Here is a 22304-nt window from a genome sequence, read left to right as displayed (position 1 = left end):
TAGCCATAAGGGTAGTAGTCATTCAACAACAGCTTAAGAAGAGTCTAATATGTTGATATTGACAATTCAATGCGGGTAACATGTTTCTTCAAATTACTCCACTCAGACAAAAATTTTGTATTTTTCTAAGAAGGTATAGAGTTGAGTATGCTTACATGGACATGTATGAAGTCTTAGACCAATAAAAAAAAAAATTAAATTTCTTGAAATGAAAATAATTGCCGAGAACAGACAGACAAAAAAAAAAAAAAAAAAAGAAGGGAAAAAAACCGAACCTTACCAAATTTTTTCGCTACTAGTTAGTGATTTTCAATAAGGAAAAAAATAATAAAAAACCTAGTCTAGGACCCTAAGAAATTAGAGTTTTTTGTTTTATTAAATAACGTAAAAAATTAGATTGAAAAGACATTGTGGGTTACCAAACGCAGCCTAGTAGTCTGACTCAGCCTGTCGAAATGCATGAGATAAAATAAATAATATAAGCCGATAAGTGAGATAATTCGTACTAGTATTCTTTTTTAGCTCTGAACTGGTCAGCTTCCAATGAGATTTTCTCTGTAGGGTTTGGAGCTGTGACTTGTGAGAGTGGAAATCTTGTCGCTTTTTTCTAAGGGAGAGAGAGCAAATTGCTAGAAAATTCACCGGGCGGTGGTTACTTTCTTCTGTTTTGTGGGGCTGTAACGTGATCTGTTGTATAATAAGGTTGCTTGTAACTCGTGAAAGATTTAGATTCTGCATCTCTAATTCTCTGTACTGGGTTCGTTGGGTTTTCTGCTGAGTTCTTTTGTGCTTTAACAGAGAGAGTCGGAAGGTATGTTTGAATCTCTGATAGGTGTTGTATATTGGGATCCTTGTTGTTTGTGCTTTTTGGTTTCTAAAGCTCGACTCTGTGAAGTTCTGTTAATGAAAGCTTACTTCTTTTGGGTTTTTCTTCCTTTGTTTTTTTGAAGGTGGGATGATGGTGGTTAAGTTGATTCAGTATATCTAGTTTTTGGGTTTCAGATACTTGGGGCTGCGTTGAAGACTAAAGGGGGGTGGGGGTTTCAATTTGTTGGTTTTGAATATCTGTGAGTTTGGAGATATGGGATTTTGACTTTAGGGTTTCGGAAAGATGGGAGCTGGTCCTCATGCTACTATTCAGGTGGAGAAATGGGATGTTGGGAAATCAAAGGGAAGGCAGGAAAAAAATGAAGAGATAGAGAACACTGGGTGTTGGGTTAAACTCAGGCTTATTGGTAGTTGCATCTCAAGATCTAAGGTGGATACCTCTATAAGCGGCACTAGTACAAATTATGGTAATTTTTTCCTTAATGAGAGTCTTTTCATTTGGCATTGTTCTGTTGAATTCTCTGTTCAGAATTTTACGGTTGTGTTTCAATTGTATTTACTTAGTTTGATCGGCAACCTTGTATTCATTCAATCATTTTTCACGGGTTAGCGACTTGATTCTTAACTTGATATATCTGATCATTAACCTCAACTTGTTCTGTTGAGAATGTACATTCATCATCATGCATTGTCAATTTTAGCCAACTTCGGTTTTGGCTTTGCAAATTGTCTGCAAGACAGTTGACTATTGATCCTCAGTATTTAGATGGTGTTCAATTTGTCTTTATTTTTCCAACTAAGGAAAACCTGAATCGGCTATGGTTAGCTTTCCTTAGTATCAATTTTGCATGGTTTGAAAGCAATCCGTATGACAGCTTACATATATGCTAGTTCACATTCTAAAGGCATTTTCATTCATGTCAGTTTAGTTTCTTTGGTCATTGCCTCGAGGACCCCTTAAAAAACCCAGGGATTTTTCATTTCCTCTTGCAAACTACATTATTGTTTCTAACCAGTGATGTATACTTGTCAGTATAATGTCAAAGTCGGTTCCAATACTTTTTCTACCTGCTAATGTTAAATATAGTTGTGATGAGCCAATCAGAAGACATGTTGACATTTTGATTTATCTGTATGTGGGCCAGCGGAAAGTAAATCAACAAATGATACCAGTAGGGATAGGGATGCAGCTGTCCCAGTGGCCTCGTCTTCAACCACTAGCAATACAGAAAGTATCTCATCGACTCCTAAATTGTGCGAGGAGCTGAAGGTTGCTTCCCAGCTTAGAAAATTCACATTTAATGACCTTAAGACTGCAACAAGAAATTTTAGACCAGAGAGTCTTCTTGGTGAGGGTGGATTTGGTTGTGTTTTCAAGGGATGGATTGAAGAGAATGGTACAGCTCCGGTAAAACCTGGGACAGGGCTTACTGTTGCAGTTAAAACTCTTAACCATGATGGATTACAAGGTCATAAAGAGTGGATGGTATAATCCTTCTCCAATGTTATTATTTATTTGAGTTTTATGTTGCTTGTTTGATTTCTCCTTCTGATATTGATGGATGTTGTCTTCTTTTTTCGCCATCTGGCAATTGGCAGGCTGAAGTTAATTTTCTTGGGGATCTTCTTCACCTAAATTTGGTTAAACTAATTGGTTACTGCATTGAAGATGATCAAAGGCTGTTAGTTTATGAGTTCATGCCTAGAGGGAGCCTGGAAAACCACCTCTTTAGAAGTATGTAACTGCCCATTAGCATTCTTTTGCGATTTGGACTTGTGTCTTGAGTATTATGTTTTAATAGTGGAAAATCTTAAAAATGAGATACAGTTGAAGTTATCACCTGTTGTTAACATCACAGCAAAGTTGGAAGAGTTCAACTTCTTCTGGAGACAAAACTGGCATACACTTTTTTTAAATCATTGAGAATGCATTTATAGGGGCAAGCCTTAGCGCAATGGTCAATGGTCCATAGTTGTAGCCTGAGGTCAAAGGCATTGAAACAGCCTCTCAGCAAAAATTGCTGGGGTTAGGCTACATATAAAACTTACTACCCTGGGCTGTGCTTGTGGGAAAGCCTTTATTACCAGGTTCGCCTAAGATTGCATGTATCGATTAACAATTGTGGTTTTCTGCCAAAAAGAGAATAGTGAATTGCATTAGATTGTGATGATGTTCATGATAAAATATATGTTTGTTATGGGGCTTAGAAACTGTTTTTCCCTACTGAAGCGTTTTATTTCAATCTTTTGGTGTATGCATTATCCTTTGTCCTTTTGCGTCAAGAATTAAATGTCCTCATATACTGGTTTTTATGAAAATATGGCATCTGTCGGTCCTTTTTGTTCAAGTTCCATTTTGCGGCTTAGTACCTGCACATGAATCTGTTGTTGAGTGATATGCCTACTTTTATGGGATATTTGGGCAACACTTGAAAGGAACTGATTAGTGTCATGTAGAGGGCTAATCTGATATGTCATCTTTTTTTATGTAAATCTGTATGCACCATACAATGTAGATGTGATGAAATTAAATATACATTTATGACATGCTAATTACATTGTTGTTAGATATCTAATATTTCCTCTTAAAGTGCATTGGGAGAAAGTCAATGCTCTATTTATGGTGTGTTTTTACAGGGAGTAGCAAATTTTCAAAAATGTTTGTATCTTCTTCCATCTAGTAGATGCTCCTAAAAGTACAAAGTGTTGAAGTGTTGTTGATGATAATTCTCAGATCTTTGTCCCAGGAATTGAAAGGGCTCATGTAAAGATCTTGCTAAAATACAATTGAAATGAGAGGACTTCATACCAGTTTCACCTAGTTAAATCAGATTATGGTAGAAAAGGTCAGAAAAGCTTTTAACTGATCTCCCATTTGATGTCTATACATGAACAAGGGCAATCAAGATTTCCACATGGGTTTTTGACTGACAAAGCCTGATTTCCTGGGTTAATACCTTAATATGCTTTTTTCTAAGTGTTTTGTTGTGTAGAAAATATAAGAACAATATTACAGATGTGTCTTTTTGAAATGTATTCTATATATCAATATACGGTTAAGGTATTATAGTATGCTGATTTATTTGACAAGACTATCATACATGATGTTGAATATAATTTAAGTTAAATAATTACATGTAAAATTGCTAGCCAGGGTACTTGCTCATCATATTTTTAGTTCCTATCACTATATTCTCATTATTTTAAGTCTGATGTTTTAAAACTAAGGACTAGATTTTGATCAATTTATTACACACCTCCATCCCCCCCCGGTTTTACTAACATAACTATTATGTTTGACTCTTATCTTTTTGAATGCCAAAATTCTTCTTATACATGGTGGTCATGTTTACTCCCAAAAAAAAAAATTTCAAACTTTTCTGGAGTTTTGCATCAAGTGTCCTCAATTTGCCAGTTTAAATGTCCCGCAGATCAAAAAGGGGAAACATGCTGTGGGAAAGCAATTGAAGCACTTTGCATTTCAAGAAACATCCTGAATGTTGATACTGAAAGTTTACTTGATCTTTCTTTAACATAACTAGCATAGCACTAAGTGCATCCAAGTTAACAGTGATGAGAAAAGATCCTTCTGAGTATACAAGTTTAGATCAAACAGATCAGACTTTAAATGCCCAAAATATAATGAATGGCAATATCAGCATCAGTGACAATAAAGACAACAATTATGTGTTACTTACAAGATTGATGATTATGATAGTAAAAGAAGTAGTGAGAAATTAACAGTTGCATTTAAAATAACAATATGGGTAATAATAACGTTTTAGTTGGAAGTTTGGCCATTTTGAGCCTCCTGACATTTGATGATCAAACAATGAGAATTACACATGGCAACTTTTTAATATTATTCTGTTGTTGTTGAAGATCTGTTTATGGACTTGTTTTTTGACACTGTTGTTTCCTAAGATCTGTTTTGCCCTTGTGTTTAGACACTGTTAGGAATTGATAATACAGAGACATTCATTGTGTTGGGATCATTGAGGTTGATGAGTCTGAAGCACATCATTAAAATTTATTTGCTTGCTCACAGGATGACATTTAGTCATTTACTTGGTTTTTTTAATGAAGATGTTGTCCTATCTTTCCTATGCTGTTTTATTTCCTTAGATTCATTATTGAGGCTTCTTTTCTTGTTAAGAGCCAAGGAACAATTGTTTGGTGTCTCCTGCAATTATTGTAGGACTATTTCTTAACAATGATCTTTATGGTGGTCAATGGATGCAAGCAAGAACTTGACCAATGAGGTTGTTTCCAGGACTTGAATCCATGACCAAGTGCACCAGCTGATGAGCACTTGACATGGAACTGAAGACATGCAATACGTAGTGTGCTACCTTGTTGCCTAACCCTTCTTGATAGTTCTCTAGTGTTAATGTGTTATAATGCTTTTTTTTGCATGAAAAAATTGAACTTTTGGCTCTGTTGAGAATTGGTTTTAGACAAATTTTCCCCTACATTTGTTTTTCATATTTTGGATTAGATGTTTATACTCTGGTAACAACCGTTTCGTATGCTGAAGGGTCCCTGCCTCTCCCGTGGTCCACCAGAATGAAAATTGCACTCGGTGCTGCAAAAGGCCTTGCCTTTCTTCACGAGGAAGCAGAAAGGCCAGTTATATATCGGGATTTTAAAACATCTAATATCTTGTTAGATGCGGTATGTAGCAAATATTTGGAATGAAAAAATATACATCTTCCCCTGATACTACAACCTTTTCTAAAACGTGCTTTTCCAGGACTACAATGCAAAGCTTTCTGACTTTGGACTCGCTAAAGATGGTCCTGAGGGGGATAAGACACACGTATCTACCCGAGTGATGGGAACATATGGATATGCAGCTCCAGAATATGTGATGACAGGTGATCCTAAGGTTCATCTTTCTGTTTGGTATTATTTGCTTTTCTTTCTTTGCATGATTTATTGCATTTGGAACTACAGATATTGTTTGTTCCGCCTTGTGTTCTTTTGATTATCCAAGAAGGTATTCATAGGTGAAGAAACCCAGGTCTTGGAGCAACCTCTTCAACACCAATTCAGTTGCAGTATCAGTTAGCATGACACTCAAACTCATCACTAGGCCTAGCCACAATTATTTTGTGGCAAAAGTACTGTACCCTATAGTGGGTCTTTATCACCAACAAAACCAGCCCAATTAGAATCAAAGAATCCTACCAGTTCCACACTCTGATGCTGACAATAGAGCCCTTTTCTTGGAGCTCTTTTCAGAATCTTTAGGATATGACATGCTACCTATGAAGTCAACCTTCTTTGGTGATTGGATAAATTGATTCATAATAAGTGTTTTGAATGTTTAAGATATGACATGCTGCCTACGATGGCCTTGAGATAGTGGTGTTTTGCTACCTGAACCCTTCATTTAATCAGCATGAAGTAAAAGATAAACATGTCTTTCAAGCAAGGATAAAATTTGGAAGATGAAAATGCTTTCACTGTTCATGGAGACTTTTTTGGTGTTTTTTCTTCTTTGTATGTGTGTAAATCATTTTTATCATGCACTGCCTGTAGCACATGTAAGGAATGCAATGATGACTTTCCTTGATTGTGCAGCCATGTTCTTATATAGTAAAATATAGAATCTTCCCCAGTCCATGTAATGTTTGTAACATTTGCCAAATAAGTGGCGATCAATTTACTGCCTTGATTTGTTAACTGTGCTTAGATTATTATTTTTATTCTTAACTTTTTTGGGTTTTTTTTTTTTTGGGGGGGGGGGGGGGGGCAGTTCACTAGGGGTGAAGGGGATTGTGGGATTGTTTAGATTTGACAGCCTGAAATTTTGTGACTTCTGATTTCCTTTGGTATGTTTCGGTCTAATCCAAGCTACTTTCTGCTTTAGGGCATCTGACATCAAAAAGTGATGTCTACAGCTTCGGGGTGGTCCTACTTGAAATGCTGACTGGTAGAAGATCCATGGACAAAAACAGACCAAACGGGGAGCACAACCTGGTTGAATGGGCAAGGCCACATCTTGGGGAGAGACGAAGATTTTACCGACTAATAGACCCTCGCCTTGAAGGCAACTTCTCAATTAAGGGTTCACAGAAAGCTGCCCAGATTGCGCAGCAATGTTTAAACCGGGATCCAAAGGCAAGACCTCTGATGAGTGAAGTTGTTGAGGCCTTGAAGCCACTGTTGAACCTGAAGGACATGGCCAGCTCGTCGTACTATTTCCAGACCATGCAATCAGAACGCAATGGGTCTACTGCAAGTGCCAGGAATGGCTTTAGAACACAGGCTGGATCACTATCAAGGAATGGACATCCAACAAAGAGCCCCGGAGTACTAAATGGCTCACATGCTTCCCCCTTCCACGGCCACCACCAACTACAGCAGTCTCCCAAACCCAACGGTAAAAAGCCGTAGCATCGAATTGATGTTAATCTGCTTTGTTGTAGGTTTCTTTATTTTTTTTTTTGTTTTCCCTTTTATTTTCCTTCTTATGGTATATAAATTTATAGACAAAGTGAGGGCATCGGAATCTTGGAGAACTGAAGTAGCATTGGATCGATATGTTTAACTTTATTCTGATGTGAATCCTTGGAGAGTCATGAGAGAGGATTGTTGTTGGGCACTGCCATTTCCCATTGTGTCTAGGAAAGTATTAAATTGCCTTCTTATGTCGCCTGAAATTTGTTGAAATGTATGATAATGTTGAATGTAATTATTTGACTAATCACTCTGATACTCTGCCTATAGTGCTTCTGTTTTCACCATGTTGCTTAGGGTTTCCATTCTAACACCAGAGATCTGATTGAAGAGCAGTATCCACTAAGCAATGATGAAAGGAACAAGTAATTAAGAAGTGGTTCTTATTTGAGTTTCACCACACATTGTGTGTGCTGAAAAAGCGTCAGGGCGGCGGAGAGGTGATCTGGACTCGGTAAATCCCCCGGTCTGTGTGCTCTGTTCGTTAACTTTTCATTCAAGATACACAATATGGCAAAGGAAATAACTTAATTAAGCAAGCAAATGGCAAGAAAACCCTATTGTGGAGACCCAAAAAATGGTCCAAGTCCTGTTTCCAGGTTTTAAGTGTCATGGTTTTTGTGTTCTTACCCCAACTGAATTGAATTCGTTTCGACTTTTGAGCCGCCCAAAAAAAAAGATCGTTGAATCAACAAATTGTTATGTTGCCATTGCTGAAATTCAAGAACATTCTGGGCTTTGATGGCGATCTCATTGGGTTTCCGCAAAATCAATAAATTGTCTGTCTACAGCGCTGATCAATTTTTGGTTGCAAAGAAATACTTTGATCCATCCAATAAGATAAATATAAATTTGAATGTTTTTAGGTTTTTCATTACAGAAGTAGCTAAAATCAATTTTATGTTTTTTGTTTTTTAACAAAAATTTGGATTTATATAATAAATTTTCTTTTCCTTTGAATATTTTTACCTTTAAAGACTAATTATTCTGTCATATTAGGTAAATTACCATCTTTCTTCTTATAATCCTAACTCAAGAGGTCACATGTGCTCTTTTATTCTCTCTTTCTTCTTTATTTTATTGTTGTTTAATATAAAAATATGATTAGCTTTAGAGGTAAAAATGTCCAAAGAAAACGAAAAATCACTTTTGATTAGTTTTGTAATTCCAAAGTTGATTTTAGTTAGTTTTATTATTTGAAATATCAAGTAACTAGTTTCTTAAAAAGAAACTTAAAAAGTAAGTAATCATGTAATTTTTTCAAAATATTTTGTTTTGAGTTGTGCCACGCGACAGAATACAAAATTTACCAAAAAAGAAAAAACAAAAGCAGAATGAGAGCATGTGATAAAGAGAAAATTTTCAGCGCCATCCCAGAGATACCGCTAAAATTAACGTCACTTCGCAAGTTATCCAATTTACCAATCAAACCCCTGATAGGGTGAAAATATGTCAACAACGCCCCCTTTTGTTAAGAAATCATTATTGGTGAAAGCAAGTTAAATTTTTCAAAAGGACAAAGATGACCTTGAATGAAAAACCGTATGCTTGAATCGGTTCTTTGTCTTCCTCTCTGCCCGTTAATGATTTATTCTTTCAATTGTAAATCCTCACAAATTTTTTTATGGTTCTTGGACAGTGTTTTCAAACTTAAAGTAAAATTGTAAATGAATAAATAAAATTAGCTGAGACTAATAATATTCACAATAGGGGATTTGATAACTAAATTGGATAACTCAAGAGATAACATTAATATTATGAGGTAAGTAGTAACTTAGTGATTGGGACATTGGGACCACAAATTTTCCTAAATAGTAAAGGACCCAAGGGAGTTGGGGGTAAATAGTAATTTAATGGTGGGACTACAAATTTCTCTAAATAGTAAGGGACCCAAGGGAGTCAGTTTTGTTGATAAAAACTAATGCTTCACACTATGAGGTCTTGAATCTCCATGACTACAAAAAATTTCATCCAATAAAATGTTGGGATCCAGTGAAAAAATTCCTAAAAGAGAGAGAAAATAATGAAAAACATTTTAATAGGAAAGTAACTCTAGCACTTTTGAACGCGGAACTTAGTGTTTTTCGAGTGTACATTATTTTTCTCCGTCTCTAAAATCCATTTGGGGTTAGAACTTAACTTCATCATTTTTCGAGTGTCCAATCTTGTTATCAATGTGTGGCATTCACCTCAGCAGAAATTTTGACGAGGTACTTGGGTTGCCGCTTGTACTGAATAAGAGCACTAGCCTTTCCATAATTATTAAACCGAACCTGCACCGCAGTCAATGGGTCCAATGTCTTTCGGTGTGGTAAATTTTGTCCCCCTCAAGTATTATTGTAGAGTGTAGTTGTAGTTTCAAATCTGTGACGATAATTGTATTGTGGTGGATATATTGCCATTTCCAAACCTTGATTAGCACCCGTATTCATCAACTCCAACCAGTATTGAAGCTGAATCTACAATAAATTTTAGAATAATCAGACATATCATATATGGTTATAGATCACTTCCCACACCACTCTTCTCTCACCCACGAAACAATGTTCCTGCCCCTACCATTGAATCCTGTAGAACCAACCCTTAATCGCCTAACCTCTCACATTCCCATTTAAACTCAATTAAGCAAATACTCCGTAGTCAGCCATTCCTTGCTACGCTTGTTTCTCATATTAAACTGTCATTACCTAAGTGTTTTTTTTTAGCCCAAACATTAATTAAGTGTTTCACATAACCATTTGGTAAGCCTTGGAAAATAATTTATCAGCTAAATTTTTTTTTCCTACCAAATAGTGCAAAAAAAAATATGTGGTGAAAAAACAAATATAATAGGAAACTTAATGATCAATAATAAAATTGTTAACATACCATAGATTTTGTTGTAGTCCATAAGTTTTCTCCAATGCCTTAGTCTTGTTGTTTTGAACTTTTAACATCACAGTGCTAATTAGTATTCTAAGAACATGCATATAAATGTTAAGAGCGAATAACAAGAAAGGGGAATGGACTATAATGAATTATAAAAAAAAAATGTCATACCAACAATATGCACCCAGGGTGATTTTGCATGTCCTTCACTCATAATGATTATAATGTCTTTAATTACCGACCCCCCGCCAAAGAAAAATGAACGTGTTTTTTCTAGGCCAACACAAGGTTTGGCACTTGATCATGATTTTGGCTTTCAAAGGTGTACTCTAAATATTTTACCTTTTTTTTTTTTAATTTTTTAGTTTTTTTTTACACGGCACCCACTATTATGCTCTACATTCCATGTCATCCATTGTCAAAATTACAAGTTACCCACCGTTAAGACTTTCTATTAAATGATGGGTAAAGTGACCTAAATGCCTTTAGTTTACTTCCATTTAACTTATTGAAAATTTAAAATTCAAATTACCAAATGCCCTTTGGATAGTAAAATGACATTATTGCCCCCATCTTGCCGGCAACCACCTCCCCCGTCACCATTCTGACTGGCGATTGTAAGACTCTCTTCCCCACCTTTATAGGTCGAGGTCTCTACCTCTTTGGAGAGGCAGACAGAGAGAAAATAAGAATAAGTACCAGAAAATAAAAGAAACCAACTACAAGCACAACTAACAGCTCAAGACACTTGCCCACAACTGGCAATAAGGAGGTCGAACTAATGGAATTCTGAGGCAACACAAACAGTTGTTGTGCTGTCAAAGGTGAGACTGAGATTGGGGACGAAACTCTGGATCTAACTTCATTATGATCTATTACTATCTTTCGAATCAAGCTTTTGCAATGTATTGTGATAAGCGCATTTATGTGCAAAATATTAAAGCATAAAACATATATTTTTACAAATTTTAGACAAACTACCTTGAAGTATTTTTTTATTTTTGAATTTGCAGGATAAATTTAACAAAAGGGCGAATGTGGAGCTAAAAGGCATGAGAAAGAACATTTTAGAGGATGTTTAAAGGCCATAATCAATCACTTCTAGTGGGTTGAATCATTTGGGAACCTTGATTAGAAGATATGAAGCCATCTTCAGAAGGACAAAGAGGGGGTTTTGTTTTCAGTTTATTATATTTTTTATTTTTTTCCCTTCCTGATGTATATCCCCTTTTTACATAGGAATATTCTCTTTTATTGATTAGTCCCACATTGAAAATGTGAACTATGTCCCTCGATCTTCACCCTATAAAAAGCCAAGCCCTACTTCCCTCTGGATATACTGAAAATTACCCAAGCTCTTCTTCCTTGGTTGAATTCCCTCAGTCCCTCGATCTTCACCCTATAAAAAGCCAAGCTCTTCCTTGCATGATCCATGTGCTTGCGATATTTATATTTATTTAACAACATATTGGCAAAAACTTCTTTCTTGGGAGATGACTACAGTTGCCTCATTAATTCATAAAAAACCTATGCCTTTTATTGATGACATCCGTCATCTAGTGGAAGTCCCGACTGAGTGTCGGGTCTATCTACCTAGGGCTTCTAATGTGCTTGCACACACCCTAGCTAGGAAGCACTGTCTGTGCAAAATGGAATGACCTTTATCCACTCCATGGTTGGTTTTAATTTGTAATCCTTCCATGTGCTCTTCTTCTTCTCACTAAAGTGAAGTTTCGTACCCAAAAAACACAAAGTTCTGTTCTGCAAGAAAATCTAGAATCACATCTTCGAAGATGCCCATGTCTCAAATAACTCCAGTCCTTGAAACAACAACCAATCTACAAAAAGGGCATCAATGGTAGGAGAGATTTAGACATTGATGATATGAAAGTCAATTCAGAAGATGCCATCTTTCCAAAGAAGTAGATGTCTGAGTCCTCTAATGTGATTACCTCAAAATGAGAGGAATGCTTTGTATAAATGGAAAACTGAATAACCCTTTATCTGGCTCCAAACCAGTTAGGATTGTTTATGGGAAATGTGTGACTTGAAGTTTTCGTTTCTTCTGCCCCCTATTAATGTTTTTGAGATATTTGGGATGTGGGTTCTAAAGGGGTGAAGTTTTGGACAAGGATTTGATAGAATCTGAAGTCATAACTCATCTTCTCTGGAAGTCAGAAAATATGAAGAGGTAGCTAAAATATTGGTTTTTATCTACTCCTCTAAGAGGCAAGATGGCAAAAAGAACCGATGTCCTATCCTAGGACTTCCTAATTGATTTACCTTAGTTCTTTCTCAGGAACTTGTGCGTTGAACTTATATGTGGTTGTCTTTCAAAAAATTCCATGCGAAGTTGCTTCATTTTTGATTATGGTGTCTCACCCTTATCGATGGTAAATGTTACCATGATTTTGTACTTAAGGCTTTCTTTAACAAATAGACATCGTTGCACACTGTTGCCACCTCTCTACAGGCACAGAAAGCAAAACCTGTGGCTTCCACAATAAATTTGTTGCTCATCTTTTCCAATAATTATTTCTCAATTAGTTCATTCAGTAAATCTTCACTTGGAAGGTGGTAAGAGAAAGTAATTCTTTCTTCGCTTCTCTCACAGTTTTTCCAACACAGGTTTTTCCCAAGGCTCAACCTCGACTTCCCCCCCCCAACTGCTGAAGTTGGAAGTGGAAGTTTGAACTCAAATGCATGTGTTCATAGTAAAATTGACCTTCTCTATTCTGCTATTAGTGTTTGCTTCCTTAATTACATGGAACATAAGAGTGACATAGAGAAGAATTTATTGTGACCTGAATTGGAATCAATATTCTGTTTCATATAGTGATCACGCAATTTCAGTTATGCATCACATCAAACACCTCTCTTCTCTGACCCATGAAACAACCTCCCTACCCCTGCAATTAATTTTCCGAAAACCAATCCCTAATCAAAACTCTCCCATTTAAACTCAATCAAACAAACATCTCGGGACAAGCAAATCCTTGCTATTAAGGAATCTGAATTTCAAAAATCCACAGATTCCAAAAAACCTAGTTGATTCCATATCAAATTCTTATGGTTGTTACAAACTACAATTGTACTTACTTGTATAGATGGGATACAATCTCTGAAACTCAAAATTCAAATTTGTATAAATCAGTCTTAACCAACTATCATCTTTAAATACAATTGCTTCCCAATAGTTGGGTAAACTTTTTTTTTTTTCTTTTCAAAAGATTCTTATTCTTACATGGTATTAGTCACCACTTGGGTATTTTCCGAATATCTTCTGAACAAAGCTTAAAATTCTCATTTTTTGGTCCTAACCTAAATTATTGTAAAGAGTAATATTAATATTATTCCCCAAAACTATATCTACTTAATAATTTATTTCACGGTTCAAATTGTAATGGTTCAATCAATCTTTATATTTTGTTGGGCAATACATAGGAAATCTCTCGATCCATGAGAAAACGTAGTAATCACATATGACCCAATATGTCTGTTGCACTGCCATCCTGACCCACCAGTATTTCCTCTGATTTCTCTTCAAGTCCCATCCCCACTATTTCACACATTAAATTCATAGTAACCAAGTCTTCCACTAAAGCAATTGGTAAGCCTTGGCATAGAAAACAATTTCTCATATCTGCCAAATATATATTTTGTCTGCCAAATTGTACAAAAAAATACATGGTGAAAATACAAATATGATTTGTAATATACAAAATCAAAAAATTAATGACTATAACAAAATTGTGAGCATACCATGTAAATTTTTCGAGTGCATTAGTTTTCTCCAATGTCTTAGTCTTGTATTGAACTTTTATTATCATAATACTTGCTTGTATTCTAACAATATCCATATAAATGCTAAGAGCGAATAGGCAAAAAAGGTGGACGGATTACAATGAATTAAAGGGTAATAAGTTATATAAATAAATGTCACACCAACAATGCATCCATGCTAATTTTGCATGTCCTTCACTCCTAATAAATGTAACTTCTTCCCTCATTAATCATATTTTTTAAGCCTTGATCTCAAGGGTTTTTTCTAAAAGCAAAAAAAAATGTAATTTTCATTTGGTCCCCTTAGGTTTTACTTTAGTCAAATTATTTTTTAAAAAATGATATCTTGAATTTGCGATCTAGACGATGTCCAAAATCCAATGACAAGTCATTATTTCATTAACCCCGAGGGGTGATTCAGTTGACAAAAGACCAACGCTTCCATATACGAGGTCAGAGTTCGAATTCCCTCGGAGTTTTGCCCCTTTCTATATTAATAATTATATAAAAGCTCCCCTAAATAAAAAAAATTAAAAAATATATATATAAAAAAAACTCTTCCTAGGAGAACTTCAATCCAACGGAATTACTAAAAAAGATGGGATATGTTGTAATTTGAATTTATTATTTTATTTTATATTAATGCACTTTAGAATTTCAAATTTACAAATTGAACCTCAGGTATACGTCTTCTTCTCCTTTTTTTGGTAGAAAGGTATATGTCTTCTTCTCTGCCCCCCTCTTGTGCTTAGGTCCGTCACCTCAATCTCGATATGCTGCATCTCTGAAAGAGTCCGGATCTGCGACTCCAACGGTGAAAAACACTTTCTGAAAAGAAAAAGAAAAAAAACCCTTTTCACCAGTGGGACCCGCTGGTTTTTGTGGTCAGGAAACCATGGGTCTGTGCTCCCCCCATGGGGAAATGATCCGGATTATCTCTGAAAACCTTATTTTAAAGGTGTCAACTATGGACCGGATCCGTTAAACTGCGCCGCTTAATACTGGACGGTTTTAAAATTCGGTTCGGTTCAATACTGATTTTAGATGCACATACTAATGGTACAGAACCGAACCGAACGGAAATTGCTTGTACGCTTCCGTACCGAAAATCATGGTTAAATTGTAATTTTACACCAGGCTCCTGGGCTAGGCTGCGAATCTGCGATTCTCATTCACTCTTCGCCTCTTCGTCAGTTCGTCGTCTTCGGTGTCTTCACTCATCTCTCATCTCTCATCTCTCAATCGCTCATCGTCTTCGTCTCACATGACTACATGAGTCTCATCGTGCAGAGCAGAAATCGTGAGCCTGAAGACTGAAGTTAAGGAGGACTTGCTTGGGAAGCCGAAAACAAAAGTCTCATCTTCAATGTACGCTTTCTTCTTCCTTTACTCTGCTTCTCCTTCTTCTACTTCTTCGCCTTCTTGAATGATTCATGTTGCTACTGGTTTCGATTTCATTTCTTTCTTCTTCTTTTTTTCTCTTGGGGTTACTGACGAGAGTTTCAACTGTTCAACCGATCGGTTTTCCTCACATCTTGTTTTAGTTTTAAAGTTTTCAAATTTCTAGGTTGAGCGAATCGTAGTGGATTTCGAAGGGTCTGAAGATTAGCTTGAATCACATGTTTTACAAACAGCAATTGTATTTCAACGGCTGGCCTTGTTAGAAATTAGCGATCGGTTTTGGTCAATGCCAAACAATTGGGAAATTTAAGTATCACCTGGTAATCATTACGAACCATTCGATTAAACGTTATCCGGCTTTCCTTTTACCAAACTTCTAATTGGAGCTGCATTTGGATTACATTTTCGAATTATTTCATCTGTCACTCGAAAAAGAGATTCTTTTTAAGTTGGGTCAGTCGAACTCCATTCGTATTACTCATGGATTGCCTTTTGATCTTTTGGGTTGTTTTAGTTTTAGTTTTTCTTATGGTAGTAAGTGAGAGGATCCCACTGTAATTTTCTTTTCTCTCTGGAGAGGTCCTTCGGAAATGGGTGTGGGAAGTCTATCCTCCCCTGCTATCCACTCAAGACCGAATACTACTCCCCTTCATGTTCAATACATTTTACAAGTTTAGATGGGTGATGGGATCATTAAATTGTAATTTGTTCTTCTGTCTTTCTTTGATAGTATGAAGAACATGGTGAAAATTTTGTGGACATGGTGAAGAATTTGTGAACATATAGTTTTTGTGTTCTTCTATTTAAATCAGAATAAAGCATATTGTTAATATATATATATATATATATATATAATATATATATATTGTTAAAAGAATAAAAATACAGCAACTAGAATTTTCGATTGATCATGATTCAGTACACAATTCGTTTGCATTTTTGAGTGACTCAATTCAATAACCATGAGTGTATCTAATTAGTCTGGTCATTCACTCATTTGGTGTAGTTATCTTGATTGGTGCGACAGTGCGTGAAAGTGTGAAACCCGATTGTATAACGAAACCGTACCGGACCGTTTTTGCAAATACCGAAACCATACCGATTGACACCCATTCTGCCTGATTTTAGTTATTGAAATCCCAAAAGAAAGGAAGAAGTTGGTGCAGCTCACCATTTCAACGGTGAAAATGCAAACTTCTGGTAACCCTGTTTATTAATCTCGTTCACCAATCTCTCGCTCATCTGCACTCTCACAAGGTTAACCAGTGATCTTGCTTCCTTTTGTAGTCACAACACCTCACCCTTTGCCTGATCTTTACCCTAACCGACGTTTGCTACTCATTCCTGTAAGTGATCCCAACCCTAATCGATGCCTGAATTAGATGATGTTCATCCCTGAACTGGAACAGCAGCTTAGTCCCTCAGGGTAAGTTAACCCTTCCTTTTGGCATGTTGTTAAGCATTATAAGAATCAGTGGCTAACCATAGGAAAATAGGCTGATATTTGTTTCTTGCTGGTTTTGAGCTTAAGAATTGCTACACTGAGTATGGTTTACTAAATGTAACAAATTCATTAGGAGTCAATGGTAGGAAGCTGATAACAATTTTTTGTAATTACAAGAAGTGGACGAACTGAGATATAGAATATTGCATTGCTTCTTTCACATAGAATATTGCATTGCTTCTTTCCTGAACTGAGACATAGAATATAGCATCTTTCCTTTTTCCGGGGAAAAACTCATTGCATTGGTTCTACACTTCTACTGCAAGTAAAATGTTGAACTAACGATACGTAGAAGTTGATGAACTGTTTGTGTGCTCATATTCATATCATTTTAGAGAACTTCCCAAGTTGGAATTTGAAAGGTAGTGGAGATTTTGAAGTTTGGAGGATTTCTCTTGGAGAACAAATGAAGACAAGTATCTCAATACATGGAATTGAATGATTGGTACTGATTTGGTTTACACTGTATATTGATTAAAGTGTCTTATATTGAATTAGAATAGGAAAGTTTGGGTCGATTGTATTGGATTGTACTTAGCTCATAAATGCATTCTCCTGTTAGTTGATCTTGCATAGGAGACCTAGATTTCCAATGTGAAATTGTACTCTTGTTGGCTTTTTTGGTGTTTTATACTGATATTAAGTTGGGATGATGGTGGTGACGTTGGAAGAATTAATATTAAACTGCCATTTTAATGAATTTAGGTTTTCCCGCCCCCAACCCCCCCCCCCCACCACAAAAAAAGTCTCTAGCTACCAAATTCTTCACCAACCCCCCCCCCCCAAAAAAAAAAAAACCCTTGCTTCACTTAATTGTATTTGCAACTATGGTCAAGGCTAACAAAGACTAATCCTCTGATTACATCGCAGGGACCATGATCAATGCTATTTGCAGCACACTATCCTCCTCTCTGCTGGCTCAATCTTTTTCTGAATATAAAAATTTAAGCAAGCACAGGGATATAAAGTGAAACAAGGAGGTGATGATTACAGTTTTTGCTTGCAATAATGGCAACTGCAGGAAGTCAAACTACTCATTTATATCAGTCTTTGCTAAAACAAGTAATGACTGCTATAATTCAGAACAGATCTTTCAATGGCCAACTTGCTGCTACTGTTGTTGTACCCACCCACAATGTATGGTCTGTTGACTTAGTGTGTGATGTCTTAAGATCCATACCCAGATGTTTCTTCCAGTCTGCTCGTTCCATTGGCTGCCAAAAAGGTTTCCGACACCGGGCACCTCTCAAACAAAGAAACCTTCCACAGGAATCTGATGGTGTTCGTGATGGTTTCCTTGTTCTTGGACCAGCAGCTTACAGAGACCCTGAGAAGGTCAGTTTAGGACTGGACAAAGCATTAGAGTTCTACTTTTGGGTGGAAAACCATTTCAGATTCACACATAATGAAGTTACCTGTAAAGAGATGGCTTGTGTATTGGCTAAGGGAAACAAATTGGACATGCTTTGGGAATTTCTGAAAGAAATGTCCAAAAGGGCCAACAGGGAGCTTGTGACTACTCCTACTGTTACTTGCCTGATTAAAGTCCTCGGAGAAGAGGGATTAGCTAATGAGGCCTTGGCTATGTTTTACCGTATGAAGCAGTTTCATTGTAAGCCGGATGTTTATGCATATAATACTGTTATTTGTGCACTTTGCAGAGTTGGAAATTTTAAGAAGGCAAGGTCTTTATTGGAGCAGATGGAGTTGCCAGGTTTTCGATGCCCACCTGATACATTTACGTATACAATCTTTATTAGTTTTTATTGCAAGCATAGCTTGCAGACTGGGTGCCGAAAGGCCATCAGGAGGAGGTTGTGGGAGGCCAACCATATGTTTCGGGCTATGCTCTTCAAGGGCTTTGTTCCAGATGTTGTTACTTATAACTGCTTGATTGATGGATGTTGTAAGACGTACCGAATTGGCAGGGCTTTGGAATTGTTAGATCATATGATTCAGAAGGGCGTGCTTCCCAACCGGGTCACTTATAATTCTTTTATTAGGTATTATAGTGCCATTAATGAGATTGACAAATCTATTGAGATGTTGCATAGGATGAAGTTGATGAACCATGGGACACCAACTACAAGTTCTTACACCCCAATCATACATGCATTGTCTGAAGCAGGAAGGGCCCTCGAGGCACGGAATTTTCTTGTTGAATTGGTTGAGGGAGGGTTTGTTCCTAGAGAATATACATATCAATTAGTTTGTGATTTACTAAGTTCAAAAGGTGAGGCTGGCTTGCCAGATGAAATTCGGAGGAAGATTGAAGACGGGATCAGCCATAGATACAGGCAGGTGATGAAGGTGAAACCCAGAATTGCACATTAAATTTCCACCTTGTAGTGGACATCCAGTACTTCTGTGTTCTCTACACCCACAAACAGGTACTATGTATTCCAATTTTACATCTCTCTTCCAAGGTTATGCGTTGCACCTGTTGATTTTCTTTTGTTGGGTTTTCAGCTATCAGCTTGAAGTGGAGTAATGTTCCCCTCCGTTTTGCTAAGACTTTATACAAGGTAAGCAGAATATGGCACTTCCAGATTGGATAAAGAGGTGGCTGCACAGTTTGCATAGACAATTTTATATTTATCCTTTTCTAAGTGATTTGGCTATTTGGAGCCTATGTTGCCCAACCATGTTTTAAACACCCCCCCCCCCCCCACAAAAAAAAAAGAAAAAAAAAAAAGAGGGGGTTACCCAACCATGATAAATGGTGTGTACCTTCTACTTTAAGAAAAGGATTAGAAAAGGGACATAAGAGGTTGTATGGTAACCTTCTTTTTGAATGTTTCTGGTGTATTCTTCCATATTTTGGAATACAAACAGCGCAAATCATGCATGGCCGTTCCAAACTGTTTTTGTGTTTTTCTGAGTGAACTGGATTTTTAGCATAGTTCTGATCCCTATTGAAGAAACACCAAATTTTGTTTATTTCTAAGAAGGTGGAGAATGCAGCCTTATCAACGACAAAGTCGTCTTTTTTACCCCAAAACACAACACAATCCTATTCTTTCTCTTTCCCAATCCACAAGCCAAAAGTCCCACATCCTTATTTGCCTCTGTGTTGCCATCTACCTCCACAACTCAGTGTTTCGAGATCACAACTCATAAGTTGATATTTGAAGAGCTGAGGGTGAGAGATGCAGTGTCAGACTTGGAGTAGAGTTGCAGACAAACATCCCTGAAGAAATTGCCCACTGTTCACAACTGATAATGTAGGCAAATGTGATCTTGCTCTCAGATTTGAACTTCCACCTCTGTCGAATTTTCATTTAATATAGTTTCTCTTTTATTAATTGGGTAAATTTCTTCCAGCATCATGATTTAAGAAACTTTGTTGGCAGTTCAGCTGAATTTGTTGGTTTTCCAGCCGATTGAGTTCGAGCTCTTCAGATAGCTGTGCCTGTTGGAAGCCATTGCAGCTTGGTTAAAGTTTTCTGTAGAGGTATTTAAACATTATCTCTTTTATAGCAGGAAGGGATTACATATGGTTATCTTTACTTAAAACACCCCCTCCTTCATTTAAGAATCTATATTACTTCGTGTGTCCAGAGGTATGTCTGGCTCTTATATACATTACAAATCAACACCATTATCTTATCTTCCTAAATGGAATGGATGTTATCTATTTACTTGCACTCATTTGCCGTCCTGGGAATAATTTATTTTGGAAACATACATTTTCGTCTTGGAGATTTTATTTTGAAACAGTATCATTTATAGTATGACCAACCTGATGTTCAAGGACTGGGAGTTCTACCATCAGCTGACAAATCTCACACAAACAGCTGAATGGGTATGCTTCCCTATTGTCTGCTTAGAAATGTCTGAACGATGCACTTCAAGTCTTCATCTTCCTCCAATTGAATTCGCACAGAAACAGCCACCCCTCTTCCCCCTTCCCACACCCAAATTCTGTTTTATGCTTGGGATGCAGAAATTCATAGAACTAAAGTTTCAGGAATCTCAGTACAGTCGATAATCTTGCATATAAACAGCAATTGAAGGAAACAGGTAATGCTGCAGTTCAAGGATTCTTGATGGCAACATCACAGCTTCCTTTTCGTCAATTAACACTATTCCTTGTCTGGGTTACCCTTTTGATAAGCATTGCTGTACCAACTTCAGTCCTACAAGCCCCATGTAGCTGAACAATTTGATTTTTCATGTTGTTAGATCTATCATATGTTGCTGTTGTTTTCTATTGTGGAATTTGTTTCATGAATGGCTTTTTCTTATAGCTCTAGACGCATTTAATTTGGGGGCTGGAGTTCGAAACTACTGATTTTCACTTGGACATCAACAGGTGGAGGAAAATGAACTCAGGAATGTGAGATGAAGGCAGAGCTGCAACTGTGTGGGAATTGCAGAGATGTTCCTAATGTATGGAATTTCTACATGCTTATAAAAGAGCTCCTTTGATTGAATGGAGAGAGATATATAAGACTTCCAACTAATCCATTGTGTGTTGGTCTGAAATTGGATAATATAAGTGAATTTGTGGTTAATTATTCGGGAGAAGGTAGCAAGATTTTTGGTTCTAATGGAAATTTGTAAGGATCTATTACTATTAAATATTAATCGATGACTTAATTAAATTAAGTTTTTGTTTTATTTCAGATTTTCATTGAAGCCCCGTGGAAGTAGTTGTAATTTGTGCAAGTAAATCGCAAATTGGATTCTTAAAACGTAGTCGTCAAACTTTCAATCAAAATTAATAATCTAGTGGAAGACCGGATCTAAAATGGAATGTTAAAAAGTGGAAGACCGGATCTAAGATGGAATGTTAAAAAATGGAAGACCGGATCTAAAATGGAATGTTAAAAAATGGAAGACCGGATCTAAAAAATGGAAGACCGGATCTAAAATGGAATGTTAAAAAATGGAAAAATAACGTGGAAGCCTTCTCTGCTTATCAGAGCCAGGTTTCGATCCTGGGACCTGTGGGTTATGGGCCCACCACGCTTCCGCTGCGCCACTCTGATTTGTTGATTATAATTGGGCACGTATTGTTTTTATAGAAGACAAAGCGAATGCTGACATGGCAAATTCTACCTGATATTTTTTTTTTGTACTGCTGTTTTTTTAATACTGAAAATGAAATGACATCCACAAAGTTCGAACCCACGACCTCTCCACTGAGAGTATTAATTTTTACCCCGTGATTCTACATGATATTTAATGTATATTTTTTTTTTCATTTTTTTAAATGTTGTATGAGAACTGAAGTTTGTTAGACCAGCTTTCATGCACCTTAACCATGACCTAGGCTTTGGCCCGATATTTTAAGTGAACGTAGCTGCATGAAGATCCATGATCCTAAATGCTGCTTGTAATCCATTTTGACACAAAGTTGATAATAACAAGCTCAATCCTTTATTTTGTTTTAAAAAAGCCTTCCTTTCTACAATGATGCTGCTGCTGGTTCAATAATCTAACTCTTCAT

The 22304-nt window shown here is 36.6% G+C and overlaps 2 protein-coding genes and 1 non-coding gene across 5 annotated transcripts; 2 read left to right on the top strand and 1 right to left on the bottom strand.

The window, feature by feature from the left end:
- The first annotated feature begins 519 nt into the window (after window positions 1-519).
- LOC149006798 (serine/threonine-protein kinase PBL34-like) lies at window positions 520-7660 on the top strand. The gene is made up of 7 exons (XM_089166753.1): window positions 520-811; window positions 951-1295; window positions 1974-2314; window positions 2428-2563; window positions 5366-5502; window positions 5582-5705; window positions 6704-7660. The coding sequence occupies exons 2-7, from the start codon at window positions 1112-1114 to the stop codon at window positions 7228-7230; spliced, it is 1449 nt and encodes a 482-aa protein (XP_089022879.1). The 5' UTR covers window positions 520-811; window positions 951-1111; the 3' UTR covers window positions 7231-7660.
- A 7447-nt stretch (window positions 7661-15107) lies between these two features.
- LOC149006797 (Pentatricopeptide repeat (PPR) superfamily protein) lies at window positions 15108-21540 on the top strand. 3 transcript variants are annotated; one of them, XM_089166755.1, is made up of 5 exons: window positions 15108-15312; window positions 17720-19239; window positions 19319-19374; window positions 20208-20303; window positions 21165-21540. In XM_089166755.1, the coding sequence occupies exon 2, from the start codon at window positions 17858-17860 to the stop codon at window positions 19181-19183; it is 1326 nt and encodes a 441-aa protein (XP_089022881.1). In that variant the 5' UTR covers window positions 15108-15312; window positions 17720-17857; the 3' UTR covers window positions 19184-19239; window positions 19319-19374; window positions 20208-20303; window positions 21165-21540. The 3 variants fall into 3 exon arrangements, with proteins under 3 accessions (XP_089022881.1, XP_089022882.1, XP_089022880.1); XM_089166756.1 differs by having other exon boundaries at window positions 20229-20303; window positions 21165-21539; XM_089166754.1 differs by having other exon boundaries at window positions 20203-20303; window positions 21165-21539.
- A 231-nt stretch (window positions 21541-21771) lies between these two features.
- On the bottom strand, window positions 21772-21843 carry TRNAM-CAU (transfer RNA methionine (anticodon CAU)). The gene has a single exon. It is a non-coding gene; the product is annotated as a tRNA-Met (tRNA).
- Window positions 21844-22304: the final 461 nt, after the last annotated feature.

This window comes from Hakea prostrata, chromosome 8 (assembly GCF_041222555.1).
Source record: "Hakea prostrata isolate BN-2017 chromosome 8, UWA_Hpros_2, whole genome shotgun sequence".
NCBI classification, from domain to species: Eukaryota; Viridiplantae; Streptophyta; class Magnoliopsida; order Proteales; family Proteaceae; genus Hakea; species Hakea prostrata.
The sequence above is the reverse complement of the archived record's forward strand: the minus strand, read 5'-3'. Positions and strand labels throughout refer to the sequence as shown.